Source organism: Chlamydomonas reinhardtii, chromosome 2, assembly GCF_000002595.2.
Source record: "Chlamydomonas reinhardtii strain CC-503 cw92 mt+ chromosome 2, whole genome shotgun sequence".
NCBI classification, from domain to species: domain Eukaryota; kingdom Viridiplantae; phylum Chlorophyta; class Chlorophyceae; order Chlamydomonadales; family Chlamydomonadaceae; genus Chlamydomonas; species Chlamydomonas reinhardtii.
The window spans coordinates 1,880,680-1,899,253 of NC_057005.1; the positions used below are offsets into that span (position 1 = coordinate 1,880,680).

General features: G+C 66.6%; 3 protein-coding genes across 3 annotated transcripts; 1 reads left to right on the forward strand and 2 right to left on the reverse strand.

Annotated features, from left to right (window-relative positions):
• Nucleotides 1–347: 347 nt before the first annotated feature.
• CHLRE_02g087600v5 (uncharacterized protein) lies at nucleotides 348–10,553 on the reverse strand. The gene is made up of 17 exons (XM_043059361.1): nucleotides 9,926–10,553; nucleotides 8,643–9,451; nucleotides 8,231–8,324; nucleotides 7,894–8,027; nucleotides 7,359–7,425; nucleotides 7,000–7,108; nucleotides 6,492–6,738; nucleotides 5,853–6,072; nucleotides 5,439–5,640; nucleotides 5,209–5,269; nucleotides 4,700–5,023; nucleotides 4,276–4,458; nucleotides 3,897–3,961; nucleotides 3,496–3,580; nucleotides 3,023–3,204; nucleotides 2,686–2,755; nucleotides 348–2,422 (listed from the first exon to the last, which is right to left on the reverse strand). Exons 1-17 carry the CDS (start codon nucleotides 9,993–9,995, stop codon nucleotides 1,856–1,858), a joined length of 3,489 nt encoding a protein of 1,162 aa, XP_042926995.1. The 5' UTR covers nucleotides 9,996–10,553; the 3' UTR covers nucleotides 348–1,855.
• A 244-nt stretch (nucleotides 10,554–10,797) lies between these two features.
• CHLRE_02g087633v5 (uncharacterized protein) lies at nucleotides 10,798–15,753 on the reverse strand. Its single transcript, XM_043059362.1, has 10 exons — nucleotides 15,362–15,753; nucleotides 14,225–14,881; nucleotides 13,737–13,943; nucleotides 13,398–13,520; nucleotides 12,987–13,103; nucleotides 12,690–12,826; nucleotides 12,052–12,371; nucleotides 11,663–11,794; nucleotides 11,408–11,534; nucleotides 10,798–11,260 (listed from the first exon to the last, which is right to left on the reverse strand). Exons 1-10 carry the CDS (start codon nucleotides 15,669–15,671, stop codon nucleotides 10,994–10,996), a joined length of 2,397 nt encoding a protein of 798 aa, XP_042926996.1. The 5' UTR covers nucleotides 15,672–15,753; the 3' UTR covers nucleotides 10,798–10,993.
• Nucleotides 15,754–15,883: 130 nt separating this feature from the next.
• CHLRE_02g087666v5 (uncharacterized protein) lies at nucleotides 15,884–18,555 on the forward strand. The gene is made up of 4 exons (XM_001701699.2): nucleotides 15,884–16,189; nucleotides 16,507–16,871; nucleotides 17,117–17,776; nucleotides 18,030–18,555. The coding sequence occupies exons 1-4, from the start codon at nucleotides 16,023–16,025 to the stop codon at nucleotides 18,488–18,490; spliced, it is 1,653 nt and encodes a 550-aa protein (XP_001701751.2). The 5' UTR covers nucleotides 15,884–16,022; the 3' UTR covers nucleotides 18,491–18,555.
• Nucleotides 18,556–18,574: the final 19 nt, after the last annotated feature.

Genomic DNA, 18,574 nt, shown 5'->3' on the forward strand with positions numbered 1-18,574 from the left:
GGGCGTGTGTGCTGCCGTGGCACGAGGTTCGGGGTTCTGACTTTCCTCCGTGTCCTGATAGTCACTTGAACTGGGGGCACAATTGCGCAGGAAGCCAGCTGTCCAAGCGCAGATGAGGGGCGCGGGGCTCATACACCGCCCCTCCGTTGACGGTGCGACACGTACATGGCCATGTCCCCGCACTGCTGCAGCTCCTGCTTGCTGCTCAGCTGTCAGCTCCTGCATATCGGGGATGCTGCCAGCTGTGCTGGCGGCGCGCTGGTGCATGAAGCGAGAATGCATGCCTGGTGCCGCCAAGGAGAAGAAGTAGAAATAAGTATCAAAGTCACGGTCTTGGGATGTGGGCCTCTACTCATTGTTTACATGGGCGCACTTGAAGCCAGCCTGACCGCGACAAACAGAGCCACTCGCAACAGCGCTTCCCCCCTCCGGCGTGACAAGATCGTGTGGAACACATATGTGTGCATGCGGCAGCCACTCAAGGCCACGCTCGCACCCGTCTGCCAACGCCTTTCGTCTTGAGCCAGCCCCGGAGCCCCTGCTTGCCGCCATATACCCTGCTTGCCGCCGACCAAGCCGCTGTCCGCGCCCATTCTGACAAGGTCCCAGGATTGCGTTTCCATGCGCATGCGCGCGTGTGTGGCCTCTCATAGCCCCGCAGCCCTTACCAGGCGCCTCGCACCTCTGCAGAGGGGCCAGCGAGCTGCAATGGCGAAGGCCATACACACGCACAAGCGCTGCGATGTGTGCAGACCCGCGACACAACCCTTCCGCACCCAGGCTGACAGGGGCAGCGCCCTAAATACCGCATAGATCTACTACACACAGGGCTAAAGCACGCAGTCTGCGCCAATGCTCAGCCCGCTCGCACTCACTCACAGCAAACGCACAACGGCCCCAGGCCGCGCGTCCTCTGCAAAGACGCACAATGTCGCAACCCGGCGCGCCCGAGTGGCGGCTGCAGATAACATGACGCGAAGGTGTACGGACTTGTGTGCGGACTGTAATGGACACAAACAAGCACACGTGCACACACGCGAGGCTACACAAGGCAGTCGAGAAAACGTTGTAATACCAACCACACAAACGATACGCACGCAAACACACTGCCCGTCGCGGTCACACGTCCCATCTCCAAAATCTTTTGTTTGCACGGCAAACACGCCGTCTGCTGCACCTTTGCCTGGCCGCTCCAGGACTGCTTCAAACTGCCATGGCTAACCAGGCACAAATCGGGCGCACTGTTTTTTGTTGGAGGCGAGTAGTAACATACTGGTCCTCAAGCGCACAATATCATGAACTCTGAACCAGCAAACACGTGCATCAGCATACCCACGTGCGCAGCGGCAGCAGCGCCGCCGCACTGCGCTGCTAGTTACGAACGATACTTGAGCATGTCGACTTCAGAATCATATGACTTTCACGGCGGCCGCCGCATCTGTGTTAACCCCGGTCGTAACCCTGGAAGAAGCAACAATCGCTTAATCCAGCCTCCAGCTCGTCAACAGACCTCACGTCACTGCCTGCCGGCCAACCACGCTTCCCAAAACCGCCGACACGCCACGTTCCCATCCCTTCCCATGCCCACTATCCTCGCGCTGCCGACTCGTCGCCGCAAAGCTGGCACCGACATCACCGATGGCTGACCTGGGTTCTCCCCACACTGTCTTCGCCACCAATCTCACGAACACGCAGCCCCGCGGTGCCCTCCAAAAAGCTAACGGGCCCACCGGCCCGCGCCACTAATACTTACGGGGACAGGATAGCACGCATGCTCGTGCACACCACCTTGTAACCAACAACAACCCGTTAACGGCTGCATGGCTTCAGCCGCTGCTTGCCCAGGTACACGCGCTTACTGCGGCACGCCCGGCATTCCCGGGATGCCCTGCTGCTGGTACTGCTGGTACTGCTGCTGCTGCTGGTACTGCTGCTGGTGCGACTGCACGCCCGGCATGCCCGGGATCGGCGCCATGCCTGCCACGCTCACGGCGCCTGGCATGCCTGGCACGCCGCCCATGGGCTGCTGCTGCTGTTGCTGCTGCTGCTGGTACTGCTGCTGTTGCTGGTACTGTTGCTGCTGCTGGTACTGCTGCTGCTGCTGTTGCTGCTGGTGGTGGTGATGGTGCTGCTGCTGCTGCTCGGCCGCAGCCGCGCCCCCGCCGCTGGTGCCCGCGCCCTGGCCGTGCCCGTCACCGCCAGCCGCCGCCGCCGCCGCCGCGGCGGCTGCTGCTGCTGCCGCTCCCGCGCCGTCCGAGGGCACCAGCAGCGCCGACAGGATCTCCGCCATGTGCCGGGCCTCAGCCGCCGACACGCCGCCTCGGCCGCGACCGCGGCCGCGGCCCCGGCCCGCGCCGCCTCCCTCCACCGCCACGTCGCCCAGCACGGCGTGGTCCAGAGCCAGCTTGCGCTCGGCGATGGCCTGAGGGCAGCAGGGAGGAAGAGAGACGGGCAGGTGACGGACTGCTTCGTAAGCTGGCGGGGGTCTCAATGGTTGGGAGAGCGACAGGGTCAAAGCGCATGATGACTGCGATACAGCTACGAGCCGATGCGACCAGTCAAAAGCGCCAGGAGCAGCGCCCGGTTCCCTCGACACGCACGCCAGCGCCCCCACTCTCCGTGAACGTAGGTACGTGACGCCACCTGCGGCCTGCAGCCTGCACGCCCCGCGCCTGCCCCGCCCACCTGGATGTTGCTGTCCACAGTGCCGCGGGTGATGAGGCGGTACACCGTCACCGTGCGGGTCTGGCCCAGGCTGCGGAGGGGGGGAACACAAAGAGGGAGCGGCAAGGCGCGACGGGATCAGGCGCGAGGATAGTAACAGCACACGGAACGCCATGCCCCGCACCGCCCGTCCGCTGCCACGTAGCCTTCGCCTGCTGGGCCCTCGCAGCGACGCCCCGTCCCCAATCCAGCGCCCCGCTCCGCGGCTCCCTGCCAAGCCCGTGCGCACTATACAGGCCCCCCCCCCCGCCCACACACACATGCACCCCAACGCACGCGCATACACGTCAGCACGCACCGATGCGCGCGGTCCTCCGCCTGGCGGTCGATCTGCGGGTTGAAGTCGACGTCGTGCAGGATGACCGTGTCGGCGCCCGTCAGGTTGAGGCCCTGGCCGCCGGCGCGCGTGGACAGCAGGAACACAAAGTAGGGCGAGTCGGAGGCGTTGAAGGCGTCCACCAGCTTGAGCCGCTCGTCCACCTGCGTGTGCGGTGTGTGTGCATGTTACGCGTCAGCAGTAGTGGGAGAGATCGTACAGGGAGGGTTTGTGGTGAAGGACACGGGCTGCGTGTGTGTAAGTGCGAGTGTGTGCATGTGTTCGCATGTTAGGATTCTGAGTAATGAGAGCGCCATAACAGGAAGGTACTGCATGTATAGTGATTGATGTGGCGCCTTAAAGGCTAGCAGCGCGTCAAGGCAAGCAGCTACGGACAGACAGACAGTCGCGCCGGCAGCAGGGCATCCCGGTGATTCGTGAGCGGCAGGACTCACGTTGGTGCTTCCGTCCAGGCGGCAGTAGGTATAGCCGCGCAGGCTGAGGTACCACTCCAGCAGGTCCAGCACCGTCGTCCATTGGCTGAGGGGGAGGAGGGAGGAGGGAGGGGAAGGAGAAGGGGGGAGAGGAGGGGGTTGCAGAGCGACCAGGAAAAATGGGCAGGCAAGCGCAGGGAAGAGGAGCCAGAGAGATCAGCGAGTGCAGGGAACCAGATCTGAGACTCGAGCCTCAAGCCAGGAGCCCCCCTGAACGCCCTCCCCTCCCCAACAACGGCTACGCCCCCCCCCCCACTCGCTTATGCAGCTGCAGTTCTCCTTGCCGCGCGACTGTTTCATTACGGGATTGGTTCAACGTTAACCCCTCCCCCCGACAGACACACACATACACACACACGCACCTGAACAGCAGCACGCGGCTGCCGTTCTCCTTGAGCTTGGGCAGCAGCTCGTCCAGCTGCTTCACCTGGGGGGCAGAGGGCGGATGAGGGGGGTTACATTCATGACTTAGGTAAGGGAGCGGTCGACGGGGGGCAGGGCTTGAAAGGATGAACGGCCAAGTCGGAGCGCGGGCGCCAGGGCAACGTCTGGTGGCGTAAATGCCAAGCGACATCGGGCGTTGCGACCACAGCCCTGCCTGCAGCCTTTCCACATAGCCCAATCCCGCACGACCCTCGCTTTCGCGGCCCTCCCTCCCCTTACTCCCCTGACAACCAGGCCCGTTCCTGCGCTCCCCGTGCTGCCTCCCCCCGCTCCCCTCCCCCCCCGCCCCACACACACCTTGGCCGACGACAGGATGCTGTCCTGCGGCAGGATGTACTTCTCCAGCAGCTTGTGGTGCGTGAGCGCGAAGCCGTGGATCTGGTGGTCACTGTAGCTGGACAGCTCCTGCAGGCAGCGCTCCACCGTGGGCGCGCCGCCGAACAGGCCGCGCGTGGCGGAGATGTGCGCCAGCTCCTGGATCTGTTGGGGCAGGGCAGGAGGGTGCGAGGTGAGGTGAGGGAGGGGTAAGGATGGGCTGGGAATGACGGCGGGGCAGGAGCAGGCAGGAGCTGGCACAAGATCGTGCAAAACAGCACTGCTGCCCTGCCCTGAGTGCACCAAAGCAGCCGCCGTTACCCGCAACCCCGGCCTACGCCCCTCACCCAGGTCCAAGGCCACCGCTCTCTCGCCCTCTCACACACACAAACACACGGTCGCTCACCTGCTCCTGGTTGTACTTGGCGCGCACCAGCAGCGGGTGCTGCGCGATCTTGCGCAGCTGCGTGAAGATGTGCTGCACGCGGCTGCTGCTCAGCCGGCTCATGTCCAGGTGCCCCTTGATCTGCGCCGGGCTCAGCATGCCCGGAGACGCCTCCGCCTCCGCCACCGCCTTGGCGGCGGCGCCGCGCCGCGGGCGGCCGCGGCCGCGGCCACGGCCGCCGCCGGCGGCTGCGGCTGCCGCCGCCTCCGTGACCTCCTTGTGCACCTCATCGCGCATGCTGGCGATGGTGGACTCGTACAGCGCGCGCTGGGCCGGCACCATGTCCTGTCATGGGCGGTGGGGGTGTCGTGGGTAAGGTTCTGAAGGTTTGGAGGATGTCGTTTGGTCGGGAGGGGAGAAGCTTGCTACGGCATATGCACTGCTGCCCCAAGACCACACACTCGGAGACTGCTTAATTGAACCCGAAGCAGCAGCGGCAGCAGCCACAGCCCCACCCCCGGCCCACCCACCAGCTGCAGGATGTGCTGCTGCTTGGCGACCAGCTGGTCGGCCACCTCGCTCTTCAGGCGGCTGTCCGGCGGGCCACAACAGAAGAGCACACGGCAGGATGCACAAGAATGAGGGAGTGTAGATACGGGGTAGACAACTCGACGGCGAAACGTTACCCCAATCGCCGCACTCTTCACGCGCCACGCCCAGCCCCCACCACCATGCCCGCATCTCCACGCGCCCCACCCACCGCAGGATGAAGGGCTGCAGCAGTGCCTTCATGCGCTCCACCAGCCGCGCCTGCGTCTCCAGGTCGCGGGGCGCACCGGGCCGCGCCGCGTCCGCCACCTGCTCCGCCAGCGCGTCGGCGCCGTCGCCCGTGGTGAAGATGGCGGGCAGCAGGAAGGCCAGCAGCGCGTGCAGCTCCTCCAGGTCGTTCTGGAGCGGCGTGCCTGAAGGAGGGGGAGGGCGTAGGGAGAGGGGGGACGTGGGGGAGGGAAGAAAGAGGCATGGTGGGGTGGGGTTCCAGGCACACGGTAGGCCGGAGAAAGACTTGGCAGCTGCCTAACCTTTCCCGGATGCACCGAAAGCCACCCAACAGCACGACTACCCACTCTCAGCAGACACACGCACACACAGTGTGGCGCGCCGCCGCCGCTCTCACCCGTGAGCATGATGCGCGTGGCCGCCAGCCCCGCCACCTTGCGCAGCTTCTTGGAGCGCGTGCTGCTGCTGTTCTTGAGCGCGTGGGCCTCGTCCATGACCACGTGGCTCCAGGGCCACTTGGACAGGAAGGAGCGGTCGATGGAGTAGTTGGCGCCCTCGCGCTCCCACAGCGTGTAGGTGGTCAGCATCACGTCGAACAGGCCGCCGCAGCCGCCGCCCTGTGCGTGAGGTTGTGTGTGCGAGTGGGGTTGCGTGAGTGGGATTGCGTGAGTGGGGTTATATGTCTTTGCGTTGCGTTGTTCGGGTCGTGTGTTTGCGTTTGCGTGGATGCGGTTTGGTGGGGACGGTACAGCGGTACCAAGAGCTTACGCACAGGAGCTGATTGTGGGTGCCGCTTGCCGGCCACCGCACAGCGCATCCAGGGGCGCCGTGTGCTCAGCTCCGAACCACCCCCTGGGTGACAGCCACGCCGCACACGCTGCTCCGCTTTCATACCGCCCTTCCTCACCCAACTCCTCAACCTCTCATGCGTGGCTTGACACCCCCTCCCCCCCCCACACACACCACCACCACCACCCACCCCACCCCAGCCGACCCTCCAGCACCCCCGCCGCACCCCTCCCGCTCCCGCTCCCACCTTGCCCTTCTGCCTGATGATGGGCGCGGCGCCGCCGTGGTCGTCGTCCTCGTCCACCTCCTCCTCCTCGGTGGGGTCGGCCGCCTCGTCGTCCTCGCGGTAGCCGTCGGCGCCGATGCGGATCTCGGGCACCGCCTCGTCGTCCTCGCTGTCGGGCCCGGGGTCCTGGCCGTTCAGGATGCGCTCCCACTTGCGCTTGATGCGGTGCCGCGTGCGCTCGCGGCTGGGGCCGTAGTAGGTCACCACCCTGGGCGGGGGAGCAGGAGCAGGAGGGGGCAGGGGTGACGGTCAGCGCCAGGTCGACTCGGACGGGTGAGGTGGAGTACCGCCTACATCGTTAGTCCGATGCCAGCCCCGCCAGACAGCCCTCGCCGCCCCGTCGCCTTGCCCCACGCCCGCGCGCCGCTCCCTAGCCGTGTCCCGCGGGTGCGCCTCCACAGCACACGTCCGCATCACACGACCACAGCCCACATCCGCATCACACGCCGATCCGCCGCTCGGCTCTCACTTGAGGTTGGGCGACCAGGACGCCAGCTCGCGCTGCCAGTTCTCCAGCAGTGAGGCCGGCACCACCACCAGGTGCGGGCCCGGGTCCTGCAGCAGCGTCTTCAGGCAGGCTGCGAGGGAGGGAGGGAGAGAGGGAGGAGGGGCGGGCAGGGGCGGAGAGGGAGGTTACAGAGGGCTCTTGGCAGTTCGGTATGTGGCCGAGCCCATATGGGATGGGGGGCAGACAGGCGCGAGAGGGAGCAGGGGCTTGGGTGTAAACGGCAGCGTGAGGAGAGGACGGGCGTGTACATGAAAGATTAGGACCCCTAGAATCAGGAACAGGAGCCAGGCGCGCTCATGGGCCCCGCTGCCCCCACGCACCCATGTACACGCAGGTCTGCGCGGTCTTGCCCAGTCCCATCTCATCGGCCAGAATGGCGCCGCCGACCTGCACCACAGGATGGCGACAATAGGAGGGCCGGGCGGTCAAGGTTTGGAGAGGGTGTGCAATATGGCACTGCCTTGCCGCGCAGTCCTCGGGCCACGCCCTGAGCACCCGCTGACGTGCCGCGCCTTGAGGGATGCCCCCCAGGGAGCACGGCCCTCACAGGCCCCTTCTCCGCCACCCCTCTTCCATCCAACCCAAACCCTTCTCCTCAAGCCTGCTTGGACAAGCCTACCACCCCTTGCCAATCCCACCCACCTTCCCATCCAACTCTCCGCCAACCTCCGCGGCCCCGGCCCCGGCCCCCCGCTCCGTCTTATATGCACGGCCTCCAGGCCTTCCCTGGCCGCCACCGCCCCTACTCCCCTCCTCCTCGCTCCTCCTCGCTCTTCCTCGTTTATTTTGTACCTGCAACCCTCTCCCCGGCTCCTCCTCCTCCACCCCCTCCCCCCTCCGCCCCTGCCCCCTCACCTCCTGGCTGGCCAGCTGCAGCAGGTAGTTGATGCCCACCAGCTGGTAGGGCTTGAGGCGGTTGGCCACCTCCTGGCTGTCAACCGCCACGGCGATGTCGGCGGTGGACACCAGCGGCCGCGAGGCGGCCTCGGCTACGAGCAGGGGGATCACATGCATGATCAGACCAGGAAACGGAAGAAGGTAGGGGAGGAGGGGGAGGGGAGAGGAGGGCGAAGCGGTCAGGGCAAGGGCGTGGTGGCTGGGGCTGTGGGCTGTGGGCGCGCGTGAAGGTAGGTAGGGCATGCAAGGCCAGCAAGGCGGATTCGGCGCTGCGCGAAGGACATGACAGACTCACGCATGCCGTCGGGGCCCAGGGTGGGCGCGATGCCCTGCATCCTCTGGTTGATCTTGCCCAGAGCGCCAGTCAGCTTGGCGCTGATCTTCTCAACCTGGGGCGGAGGGAGGGAGACGACATGGCGAGGCGGGTAGAGGGGCGGGCGGGCGTGAGTGCGGAAGGGCCGTGCGGATGCCTTGCCTTGAGCCGGCGTGCAACGGCCACCGCAAGCAGCGGTACGACATGGAGCATTCTTGCCGTGGCCTCAAGGACAACGCCCTCCGCCTTGCAGCCAGCCACCCACCTCTTCCGGCGCCCGCCAGCCTCGCCTCTTCTTCCTGCACTCCCATCCCACCCCTTCTCCCTTCTCTTTTCCCCTGCTCCTCCTGCCCCTCCCCTCCCCAACCCTCCCACTCCCGCTCCCGCACCGCACCTGCTGCAGCACCTCCTCCGCCGCGTCCTCGTCCTCGCCCTCCTCCTCCTCCTGCGTGGGCGCGCTCATCAGCACGCCCGGCCGCATGCCCGGGATGGCGCGGCGACCCAGCACGTCCTGGCTGCCGTCGCTGCCGCCGCCGTACATCATCATGCCGCCCCCGGGCAGGCCCGGGTGGTGCGCGGTGGCGCCGTGCATGCCCGGGATGCCGGGGTGGCCGTGGCCCGCCAGCTGTGGGTGACCGTGGGCCCCCAGCTGATGCTGCTGCGGCGCCATGCCGAAGCCGGGCGGCAGCAGGCCGCCGCCGTAGGGCCCCAGGCCGGGCTGGAGCATGGCCTGCACGTTGATGGGCGCGCCGCCGGGCGGAGGCGCGCCCATGTGCACGCCCGGCATGCCGCCGAGCTGCGGCTGGCCGTGGCCGTGGGCGGCGGCCAGCGCGGCCATGGTGTTGGGGCCGGCGCTGCCGCCGGCGCCCATGTGCGCGTGCGCGGGGTGGTGCGCGGTGGGCACGGGGTGCGCGTGGTGCGCGCCGGCGCCGATGGAGCGGAACTGGCCGCCGCCGGCGGGCGACGCGGCGGCGGCGCCACCGGCGTGCAGCACGACGGCGGGGCGCGACGGCGCCAGGCCGCCCAGGCGCATGGCGGGCCGCGCGCCGCCGTTGGCAGCGGCGTAGGCGTCGGCGGCGCCTGCCTGTTGCTGCTGTTGGGCGTACTGCTGTTGTTGCTGTTGCTGCTGTTGCTGTTGCTGCACAGCGGCGGCGTAGTCGCCGTGGCCGTTGTACATCATGGGAGGGGGCCCGGTGGGCGCGCCTGTCGTGAATGTTGCGAAGGGGGTTGCAGGCATGGGTGGGCAGAGTGGGCGGGGTCGGCAGGCTTCAGTGTCATTTCAATGAGCTGCAGGAGGGGCCTTGACAAGCTGGGACGAGGAACACATCCAAGAAGTTCGGGAGGGGGAACCGACCGGCCGTGGGCGTTGGAAGCCCCAGTTGGGTATGCAGCAGCTGCCCCGCAGCGCGTCCCTTTCCAGCGGCAAGCAAACATTTACTCTCAAGAGCGTGGAAGTTCACAATGGTGGGGCAACTGCAACCCCCACCCCCTTGCCCGACTTGGCCTCCACCCAACCACCACTCGGCGAAGACTCCTGAGCCAGTTCCCCCGAGCCCGCACGAAGCTGCCCGCTGCTAGCATATAAACATGTGCACCTCCCAGATCTATTGAACCCAAGCTGCTGCGTTATGAATTGCTGTGTGAGCGAAAGCGAACCCGCGAAAACCTTTAACTCACCGGCATCGTCCTCATCCGGTCCGTTTGACTTGTGCCGCTTGGCGTGCGGCTCTGTGTGAAGTTGCTCCATTGTTGCAGCGCTGCTTCCACGAGCTGCACTGCCTCCGATGGCCGCGCTGGAGTCAAATGCGGGTGCACGAACGCCTGCTGCGGACACTGCACCGGCCGCCGGTGCGCTAGGCTGAGCCGAGGAAGCTGACGTTACAGCACTTGCGTCAACCGACTTCGCGGCGACGTTGGTGGAGCGCGTAAACGGGTTCGCGGGCGGCTGCTGTGTGTGGGCAGCGTTCGCTGGCTTGTTGCTGGCGACTGCTTTGGAAAATAGACGCAGGTGAGAAGGCTCTTCACGACGAGGGGGTTCAGGGAGGGAGCTCCCGTCCATAAATCGGTTCCCCCCTTGGTTCTGAGCGCGGCAAGATTGGCGCTCCACCCACAGACACGTCTCCCAGGGTCCTTGCAAATGCCGTGGTTGAAGTACGCTGGTTGTGTTACCTATGTAAACGAGGCCAGGTGCTCCAGCTGCGGTCAAGCAGGACGAGACCAAAAGTTGGCTGATGCGTGCGTGAAACTTAACAGTGGCGAGCTCAGACGCCCCGCACTGGTCTTCTAGAGGAAGTAGTGCTCTAGGTATGTATATTCCATACTGCGGAGCGCTGAGTTCCTGAGAGGTGAGCCTGCAAATTCGCGGGGGGTTCAACCCCCGATTGACCCCCGAAGTCCGCGGGGAATTTACCCCTTCCAAAACCCCTGAGTAATACCTACTTGCATTTGAACCACAAATTCAGCTCACTTCGAGTAAATGCGGGGCCCTGCGCGGAGGCCCCCTAACCCGGCCGACCGGTGGCGCGCGTGTGTTTTGGGCGCGTTGCAACCGAAAGGGCGGTCAACTCTGCGCAAAGACGTCCTTTTGAATGAAAAGGACTCAACATGCGCCCGATACTCGACCAGGCTTGGACGGCCCCACTGACGGCCGCTTGAACCATCCTCCCGCCCGATCAGTCGCTCGCGACAGCCTACCCTCGTCCTCCTTCGCATCCAGTCATTGCAATGTGACAACGGGCATTCAGGTCACGCTGGCCCTGGCCCCTGCGACGCGGGAGCCGGCTGGCAGTCTGCTGCGGACGCAGCGGGTCCGACGACGCCACCGCTGCGCTGGTCCCCGCTCGCGCTTGCCCCTTCCTGCCCGACAACGGCGCCTCCCGAGCCGGCCGTCAGCTCGGCCGGGAGGGGGGCCACTGCCGCTGAATGCAGCAAGTCCTGGAGCGCGTTGCCGCCCTGAGGCCCCTGCTGCTGCTCGGGGTGCGGCTGAGGCTTCTTGGGAAGGCACACCACATCCTGCAGCGGCAGCGGCGACGGCGCGCAGGTGTACTATCATAGGGCCGTGCGCCGTTGGTGAAACCCGCAGCCAGCCCGGGTCCCAAACCCCGCCAACTGCCACCATGCTGCGGGCATGCGAGACACACCCCTGCTTTGCAACCCCACCTGCAGCGGCGTAACGCCCACCACGAAGGTGCTGCTGGAGGCGGCGCCGGTGCCAAACGCGCCGCCCGAGGCACGTGCCGCCGTGCTCTCCGTGCCGAAAACCGCCGCAGACGCCTCGGCTGAACCCCTGCAGGTCCCCGGGCGTGGTGCCGATGGGCGGCGTGCGCCAATGGGCCCAGTGGGGTCAGTCCCGTGGTCGTGTCATGATCACATATGTACATGTACGAGCACACGCAAGCATGCACACGCACGCACCTGGTCCAGCCGAACAGGTTGGTGGCTCCAAAGGTCTGCAGCAGTCCCGCGCTGTTGGTGAGCACGTTGCTGTTGAAGTTGGGCAGGTCGCGGTGGGCCACACGCACGAAGCCGGAGGCGCCGCCGCTGTTGCTGCGGGTGGTGGGTGCGAAGTAAGGAGCGCGGCAGTGAGGGCCGCATGGGGGTGCGATGGTCAGCACAGGGTAGGGAGAGATGGATCGATGGTACGGGTGACCTGGGGGAGGGCTTGACGCAGAGGTTCAGCGACGGGTGTGTGGTGCACCGGAAGACGTATGACGCCGGCGGCATGCATGAGCACGGTATAGGTACCGTGTGCCATGAAGCTGTGGGGGAGTATGTACGTACGGCCCGGCACACAAGGCACTCACGCTCTTTGCGGAGGCTGTTTGCGCTGCGGTCTTGAAGGACTTGCTCCAGTCCCTTGCGGGGGCCCTGGCTGCGCAGGAGGCTGCTGCGGCGGCGGCCCCTGCGCTGGCGGGCTGCTGCCGCCACCCTTGCCCTTGTTGCCGTCATTCTGCAGCGCAGCAAGCAAAGCCTGGGTCGCTCTGTTGCCGCCGCCGCCGCTGCCGCCATTGCCTCCATTTTGTTGATTCTGCTTCTGCTGTCGTTGCAGCTGCTGCCTCAGCTTCTGGCGCTGCAGCTCGGTGTGCAGGGAGTCTAGGGCGGCGGCCTGCTGCGTGGCCATATCCTGGGGGTGGCGGGGGGTGCGCGAGCGGGTGGGTGGGTGGCGGAGGGGTGGCGGAGGGGTGGTGGTGGTGGTGGTGGTGGTGGTGGCGGGGTGGGGTGGCGGAGGGGTGGTGGTGGTGGTGGTGGTTTAGCCTATTCCGTTCCCAAGTAAACCAAGGCCAAAGGGTGGTGGGCGCGGAGGATGGAGGTGGGGACAGGTGCGGGGGTGCATAAAGGGGAGGGGGGTACATTGTTACAAGAAGGTAGGGGCTCTGGAGGCATGCAACACGCCACCACTCCACCAGACCAGGTGTTATTTGGGCCACTCGTAGCCACTGACCTGCGCCATCTGTTGCTGGAGCGCCGCCTGCGACTGGTCCGCCGCCCGCTGCGCCGCCACGCCGCCGGCGCCGCCGAGCTGCTGCTTGGCGTAGGTGGCGAGGGAGGAGGAGATGACCGTCATGTCGGAGGCCTGGCCTGCAGGGGCGGCAGGGAGGGAGGGAGGGAGAGACCTGAAGGGATGCGGCTCACATGCCGGGGAGGCACCAGGGGACGCACCCCTGGGAGTCACACACATACACACACACCTGCGCGCTTCCTTCCCTGTGGCTCTCTTGACGCGCACGGATGCACGCACCTGTGCCCTCCACCGCGGCTCCATTCTGGCTGCTGGCGCCGGTGCGCCGGCCCCCGCTGAACACGTTGAGTACGGGGCCGATGGTGAAGGTGACACGGGTGGGAACCGCCTGTTCGCCTGAGTGTCGTGGGGGTGCACCAAGGTTGTGAAACCAGGGAGAGCTGCAGAGACAAGGGAATGGGGTCAGCACGCACTGGGGCGTAACAGTGTGGGAAGTGGGGAAGTGGGCCGCAGGGGGTGGGGCGCAGAACATGGATTGTGGGGGTGATGGGCCTACTCCTAAGTGTTTGGGGCACCGGTTGTGGAGGCACTGGTTGTGGTGGTGGTGGTGGTGGGTGCACACACACGCCTGTGGGTACGGACGGTGATGCGGGCGGGCGGGCGGGGGGCTGTGAGCGCGCACATCCGTACCTGCCAGCGTAAGGCCGCCGGTGAGCGCCCGCGCGCCCGTGTCGCCAGGTCCGGGGGTGCTGGTGTTGCCCACGGCTATGGTCTGACCCGCGGCACCGAAGCTGGCGGTGGGGGCGCCCGAGGCTGCAAACAGGGGGCGAAGCAGCGCCGCAAGATGCGTTCAAGCGCGTGATGAAGGGATGGCGGCGTCGTGGCCATGGCGTGTGCGAGAGTGGTGTCTTGCAAGCGAGCATGTGAAGTTGGTGCGTGCGTGCGGCGCAAATGCTACAGAGCACAGCACACACTGACGGTGCACCGCAGTCCTGCGGGGCTGCTTCCCTTGTGCTCTCTAACACTCACTGACGATGTCCTTGGCTACAGAAGCAGAGTAGCCGGACGCCAGGGCGGCGGCGAGGGTGGGGTCCACGGCCGCTGTGCCGGCAGTGTAGAAGCCGGCGGTGCGGTTGGGGTTGGTCTGCAGGGCGGTGGTCGTGTTGCGCCGCTGGGAGGTCGACAGGCCCAGAGCCGCGGTGGTGGCGTTGGCAATGGATCCCAGCTGCGGCACGGCTGCGGGCGTGAGGGAAGATGGGGAGCGATGGGGCGTGGGCCTTCAGCGAGCACCCCTGTGTCTCACAGCCCACCGCCCACAGCCCACAGCCCACAGCCCACAGCCCACAGCCCACAGCCCACCACCCACAGCCCACAGCCCACAGCCCACAGCCCACAGCCCACAGCCCACAGCCCACAGCCCACAGCCCACAGCCCACAGCCCACAGCCCACAGCCCACAGCCCACAGCCCACAGCCCACAGCCCACAGCCCAGGCTCCCAGACGCCCAGATGACGCACCCGCCGCCAGGCCGTTCACGAGCCCCAGCAGCTGCGCCGCCAGCCGACCGAAGAAGCCCTCCGGCGGCTCAGACCGCCGCGCCGCCACCGCCGCCACAGTGTCTGACAATCCGCCGCCGCGTCCGCCATTGCCGCCGGTGCTGCTGCTACTGCCAGTGCGGTATGGCACAGCGAAGGGCACCACGCCACCACCCACGTCCTCGGCAGTGCCGGTGATGGTGCCGCCATCGGCCGGGCCGTTAGTGCTGTCGCCGCTGCTACTGCCGTCACCATTGTCACCGCCAGAGGTGTCACCAGGGGGGCTACTGCCGTAGTCGTAACTGGATGCGCCACCGTAGTAGGCGTAATAGTCAGCTGCCGTCGCCAGTATGTGTGCTGCACTCGGAGGTAGCTCACTAGAATCGTTGATGGTTGCGCCAGATGTCGAGTCCTTGCCAGCGCCACCGCCGCTGCCGCCGCCACTGCCACTGCCGCCACCATCTGACGCCAGTGTTACCCGGCGGTTCCTGCCGCCGCCACTGCTACTGCTACTGCTACTGCCGCTGCTGCCGCCAGCCCCGTGTGCCTCGAAAGGATGCACGAAACGTGGCTGCGCGGGACGCTCGCTGCTACTGCTACTGCGACTGCTGCCTCCCCACCCACGCGGCACTAGCCGATCTGCAACGTCCCTGCAGGAACTAAATGCGGCACGTGCGAACGACTTGCGGGACACTGGCTGCTGATCACGACTTGGGCTGAAGCTCGTTGCGCTGGATAGCCGGGGATCACGTGTTTGTGCTTGGGCGTCACTGCTCCCGTCACCACCTGTTGCTACTGCTCCCACTGCTGCTATTGCTGCTGCTACTGCCCGCCTGATAGCCATGAGCCGCGCCCCAATGATAAAGCGCACGCGGTTGCTGGTCACTGTTGATCGCTGGCTCACGTTCCCTCGCACCAGTTCATGATCACCCCTTCCGGGCGCCTCCACTAGTCCCGCCGGTGGTGCTACAGCCACCGACTCCTTCACTGCTACTGCCGCCGTCGGCGCCGCCCCTCGGGCTGGCAAACACGCGTGTCTGTTGCGGCAGGGCCGGCGAGCCTGCCCATGCGTATGCTTTGCTGCAGCTGCAGCTGCAGTTGACGCGGCTGTGGCTGCACCTGCCGAGTGGCTGCCTGTTGTCCGTGGCAGTGGCGACACCGCCGGCAGTAGCAAGAGGGCCAGGCGGCTGCCGGCCGTGGTGATGCTGCGTGGCGGCATCACGGTCGCACCGGCGGCAAGCCGGGTGGCGGTGCCGTGAGCAGCTGCAGCTGACGTAGTGGCAGTGGAAGCCGCAAGGAACGAGCCCATGGCTGCGGCACGGGCGGTCGCGGCGATGAGCGCCAGCAGCAGCAGGAGCAGCAGGAGCTTTGCCGTCGCGGTCGCCGCTGCCGCCAGCACCCGCGGCGCGCCCGGCCGTGCCCGCGACATCTCGCTCCTGCCGGTCCTCAAAGGGGGAAATGCATTATGCTCAGGAAACCAAGGTAGCCAGGACCCGTCGCGAACAAGGGAAAACAAGGAAACCTGCCGCAGCGCAAGTTTTGAGCTTTTCATGCTGCCCGACTGGCGCGGTGTTTGACGGCTGTCAGCTGTCACTCCGCCTTGCCCGCTCCGCTTTCCAACGTAACGAGAGTGCGTAACGAGTCCCAACACCCTTCAGCAGCTGCTGGCACACTGAATTCCGACCCAGCGCCTCACCTCTCTCGCCCAGAACTGCAGCTCCCATACACGCGCGAGTCGCCTTCCTCGCGGGCGCCAGTACAGTCTCTCCCGCGGCCACCTATGGCCTGCTGTTGCAGCTCTGTGCGGCTGCCAATGCCCATGCAGCAACAACAAAGGCGGCAGCGGCAGCCGCCGGCAGCTGCAGCTACAGGGGCAGCCCTGGGCCGACTGCCTGCTGCTGCAGCGCTCGTCGTGGCCTGCGTGCTGCTGGCACTGGCGCAGCCAGGGTGAGCGAGCCCGCCTGGCCCCACACCAGCTGCTACTGCTAGTGCTGCCGCTTGCTGCTGCTTGCTACTGCTGCTTGAAACGGATGGGAGAAGCCTCCGACCACGATCCTGAAGTGCCACATGCCGTGGTCCTTCCTGCAGTGCCTTTGAATGACACGCACACATGTACAGCAGCCAGCTGTTATTGTCAAACTGTGACGCCACGCAACCTACCCACCGCGTGCACACACTCCCTCACTGACCCGCCCAGCGCACTCCTGCCCGTCTTCCTCACCTGCTCCTGCTCCTCTTGCTCCACACGCACCGCCTCCACACAGGCACTGCCAGCCGCAGCAGCTGGCGGGTGTGCCCTCCGTGTCCCAGGTCGCAAGTCAGGTGTCCTCATCAGGCTCCTCATTCATTGCGGAGGCCCTGGCGCGCCGCCGCGCCGGCATCGGCAGTAGCACGCCGGCGCCGACGCCTGTGCCGGACAGCACTACCGCCACCGCCGCAGCCGCGCCCGCAGCCGCACCCGCAGCCGCGCCCGCAGCTCCGGCGGCCACTCCGGCAGCAGCGCCCACAGTTGCTCCAGCGGCTGCTGCGCCTGCCGCCGCGGCTTCCCCCACCGCCGTCACCGATAAATCGACAGCGCCTGCTGCTGCGGCACCAAGCGCCGCGAACACCACGGCGTCCGGCGATGCAGGTGGGCATGGTTTTATACGGTGCGGCTGCAGCTGTGGGCCCAAGCAACATAACTACATAAGCAGGAGGGTCATACGCGGACCCCAGGGCACAGCGCGGTGGGACCCTTAGAGTACCGTATCCTTAGCAGCGACACTCCTTGGCAGCGACAGTGTCGCTACTCTTTGAAAAGGCACCCACCCCACACCCCAAACCCACCAACCTCACCTTCTCTTGTCCGCCATGCATCCAATCATACACGATCAGGTGCGGCCGGCGGGCGACAAGCCGCCGGTGCCGGCGACACCGCCGCCGTCACTACGCCCACGCCGGCGGCGACGCCAGCAGCAGCAGCAGCAGCCGTAGGCGCAGGCGCAGACGCCACCGCACCGTCCAATTCCACTGAGGCAACCGACACCACCACAGAGGAGGAGGAGGGATACCTGCTTGATGAGGGAGCGGCAGCGCCAGGCGCGGGCGATGCCACGGCCACAGCCATCCCCCAGCCTGACGGCGAGGGCGCCCCATCAGTCCCAGCCGCTACAGCTGCTGCTACAGCCCGTGGCAACGGCTCAGCTCCTGCAGATGCGTCCTCCCTCTTCCTAAAGCAGGCGGCGGCGGCAGCCGCCGCCGCCACCAACACCACCGCGCCTGTTGCCGCCGGCGCTGCCGCGGCCCCTGCGCCTGCAGGCAGTAGCAGTGGCAGCGGGGGTCAGGAGAACGTGATGGTCATGCTTTCCGGCAAGACGACAGAGGGCGGCAGTAGCAGCGGCAGCGACACCGCTGGCGGCAGTAGCTCGGGTCCGTTCGCGGACGCGGGGGTGACGGACGAGACGCCCGCGCCGGAGTCGGACTGCAGCCTGTCCCGGGACGTGGGCGTGTGCCGCGGCAGCTTCATTCGCTATCACTTCAACCTCGACACCAAGAGTGAGTACCGGTGTATAGAGTACCACATGGAGCGCACTACAGCAGCACCGACTACTTGCCACGATGCCACGAGAGTGTGTGTTCTGGGGGTTGGTCAGTGCAGTTTGGTGGACCCCCAGCACAACAGCTGCCGCCCACCCGCGTCCACCCGCCACCCGCGTGCATTCCAGTAGATAGGCAGCCCCGCCCACCATCTCGCGCTTGCACCTGTGCCCACGCACTCACCCGCTCATGTGTCACCCCGCCGCCGCAGCCTGCGAGAAGTTCGCCTACGGTGGCTGCGGTGGCAACGGCAACAACTACGCCTCGTTGCAGCGCTGCGAGGACGTGTGCGGTGCCGCCAAGACAAGTGCTGCCGGTGCGGGCACGGAGCCAGCGCCAAGCGTGCAGCAGCCTGACCTGCGGTCCTCTGCAGCCTCCGAGCCCCAGCCAGAGCCGGCCGCCGCGGCGCCTGCGGCGGCGGCGCCTGCGCCAGCCCCATCGTCTGCGCCTGCACCCGCGCCGGTTGCAGTTACGACCGAGGCCGCACCTGCGGACGCCAGTGCTGCACCGGCTGCCGCCGCCGCGCCCGCTGCGGCACCGGCCGCACCTGCACCGCCGCCACCGCCGCCTGCCGGCGGCTCCGCGGGCGCCAGCGTCCGCCCGGCGGCGATGGCGGCTGTCTACCCGGCTGTGCTTGCGACGCTCGGGGCACTGTGCTTGGGATTTCTCTAGGGCAATACCTAAATCACGGAGCACATGTTGTGCTGTAGAGGGGTGTACGTTGTCATAGTGGAAAGCAGAGGCCCGGGAGCAGTC

Bases quoted from the DNA above. Each gene is read 5' to 3' on its own strand.
- CHLRE_02g087666v5 (XM_001701699.2), top strand. From the start codon at position 16,023: ATGGCCTGCTGTTGCAGCTCTGTGCGGCTGCCAATGCCCATGCAGCAA. The intron at 16,190-16,506 runs GTGAGCGAGCCC...GCCTCCACACAG, and splicing joins CTGGCACTGGCGCAGCCAGG to GCACTGCCAGCCGCAGCAGC. The intron at 17,777-18,029 runs GTGAGTACCGGT...CCGCCGCCGCAG, and splicing joins CTTCAACCTCGACACCAAGA to CCTGCGAGAAGTTCGCCTAC.
- CHLRE_02g087633v5 (XM_043059362.1), bottom strand. From the start codon at position 15,671: ATGTCGCGGGCACGGCCGGGCGCGCCGCGGGTGCTGGCGGCAGCGGCG. The intron at 13,104-13,397 runs GTACGGATGTGC...CACGACACTCAG, and splicing joins CGGCGGCCTTACGCTGGCAG to GCGAACAGGCGGTTCCCACC. The intron at 11,795-12,051 runs GTGAGTGCCTTG...CACCACCCGCAG, and splicing joins AAACAGCCTCCGCAAAGAGC to CAACAGCGGCGGCGCCTCCG.
- CHLRE_02g087600v5 (XM_043059361.1), bottom strand. From the start codon at position 9,995: ATGGAGCAACTTCACACAGAGCCGCACGCCAAGCGGCACAAGTCAAAC. The intron at 6,073-6,491 runs GTGGGAGCGGGA...CCTCACGCACAG, and splicing joins TCATCAGGCAGAAGGGCAAG to GGCGGCGGCTGCGGCGGCCT. The intron at 3,962-4,275 runs GTGTGTGTGGGG...TCTGCCCCCCAG, and splicing joins GCATCCTGTCGTCGGCCAAG to GTGAAGCAGCTGGACGAGCT.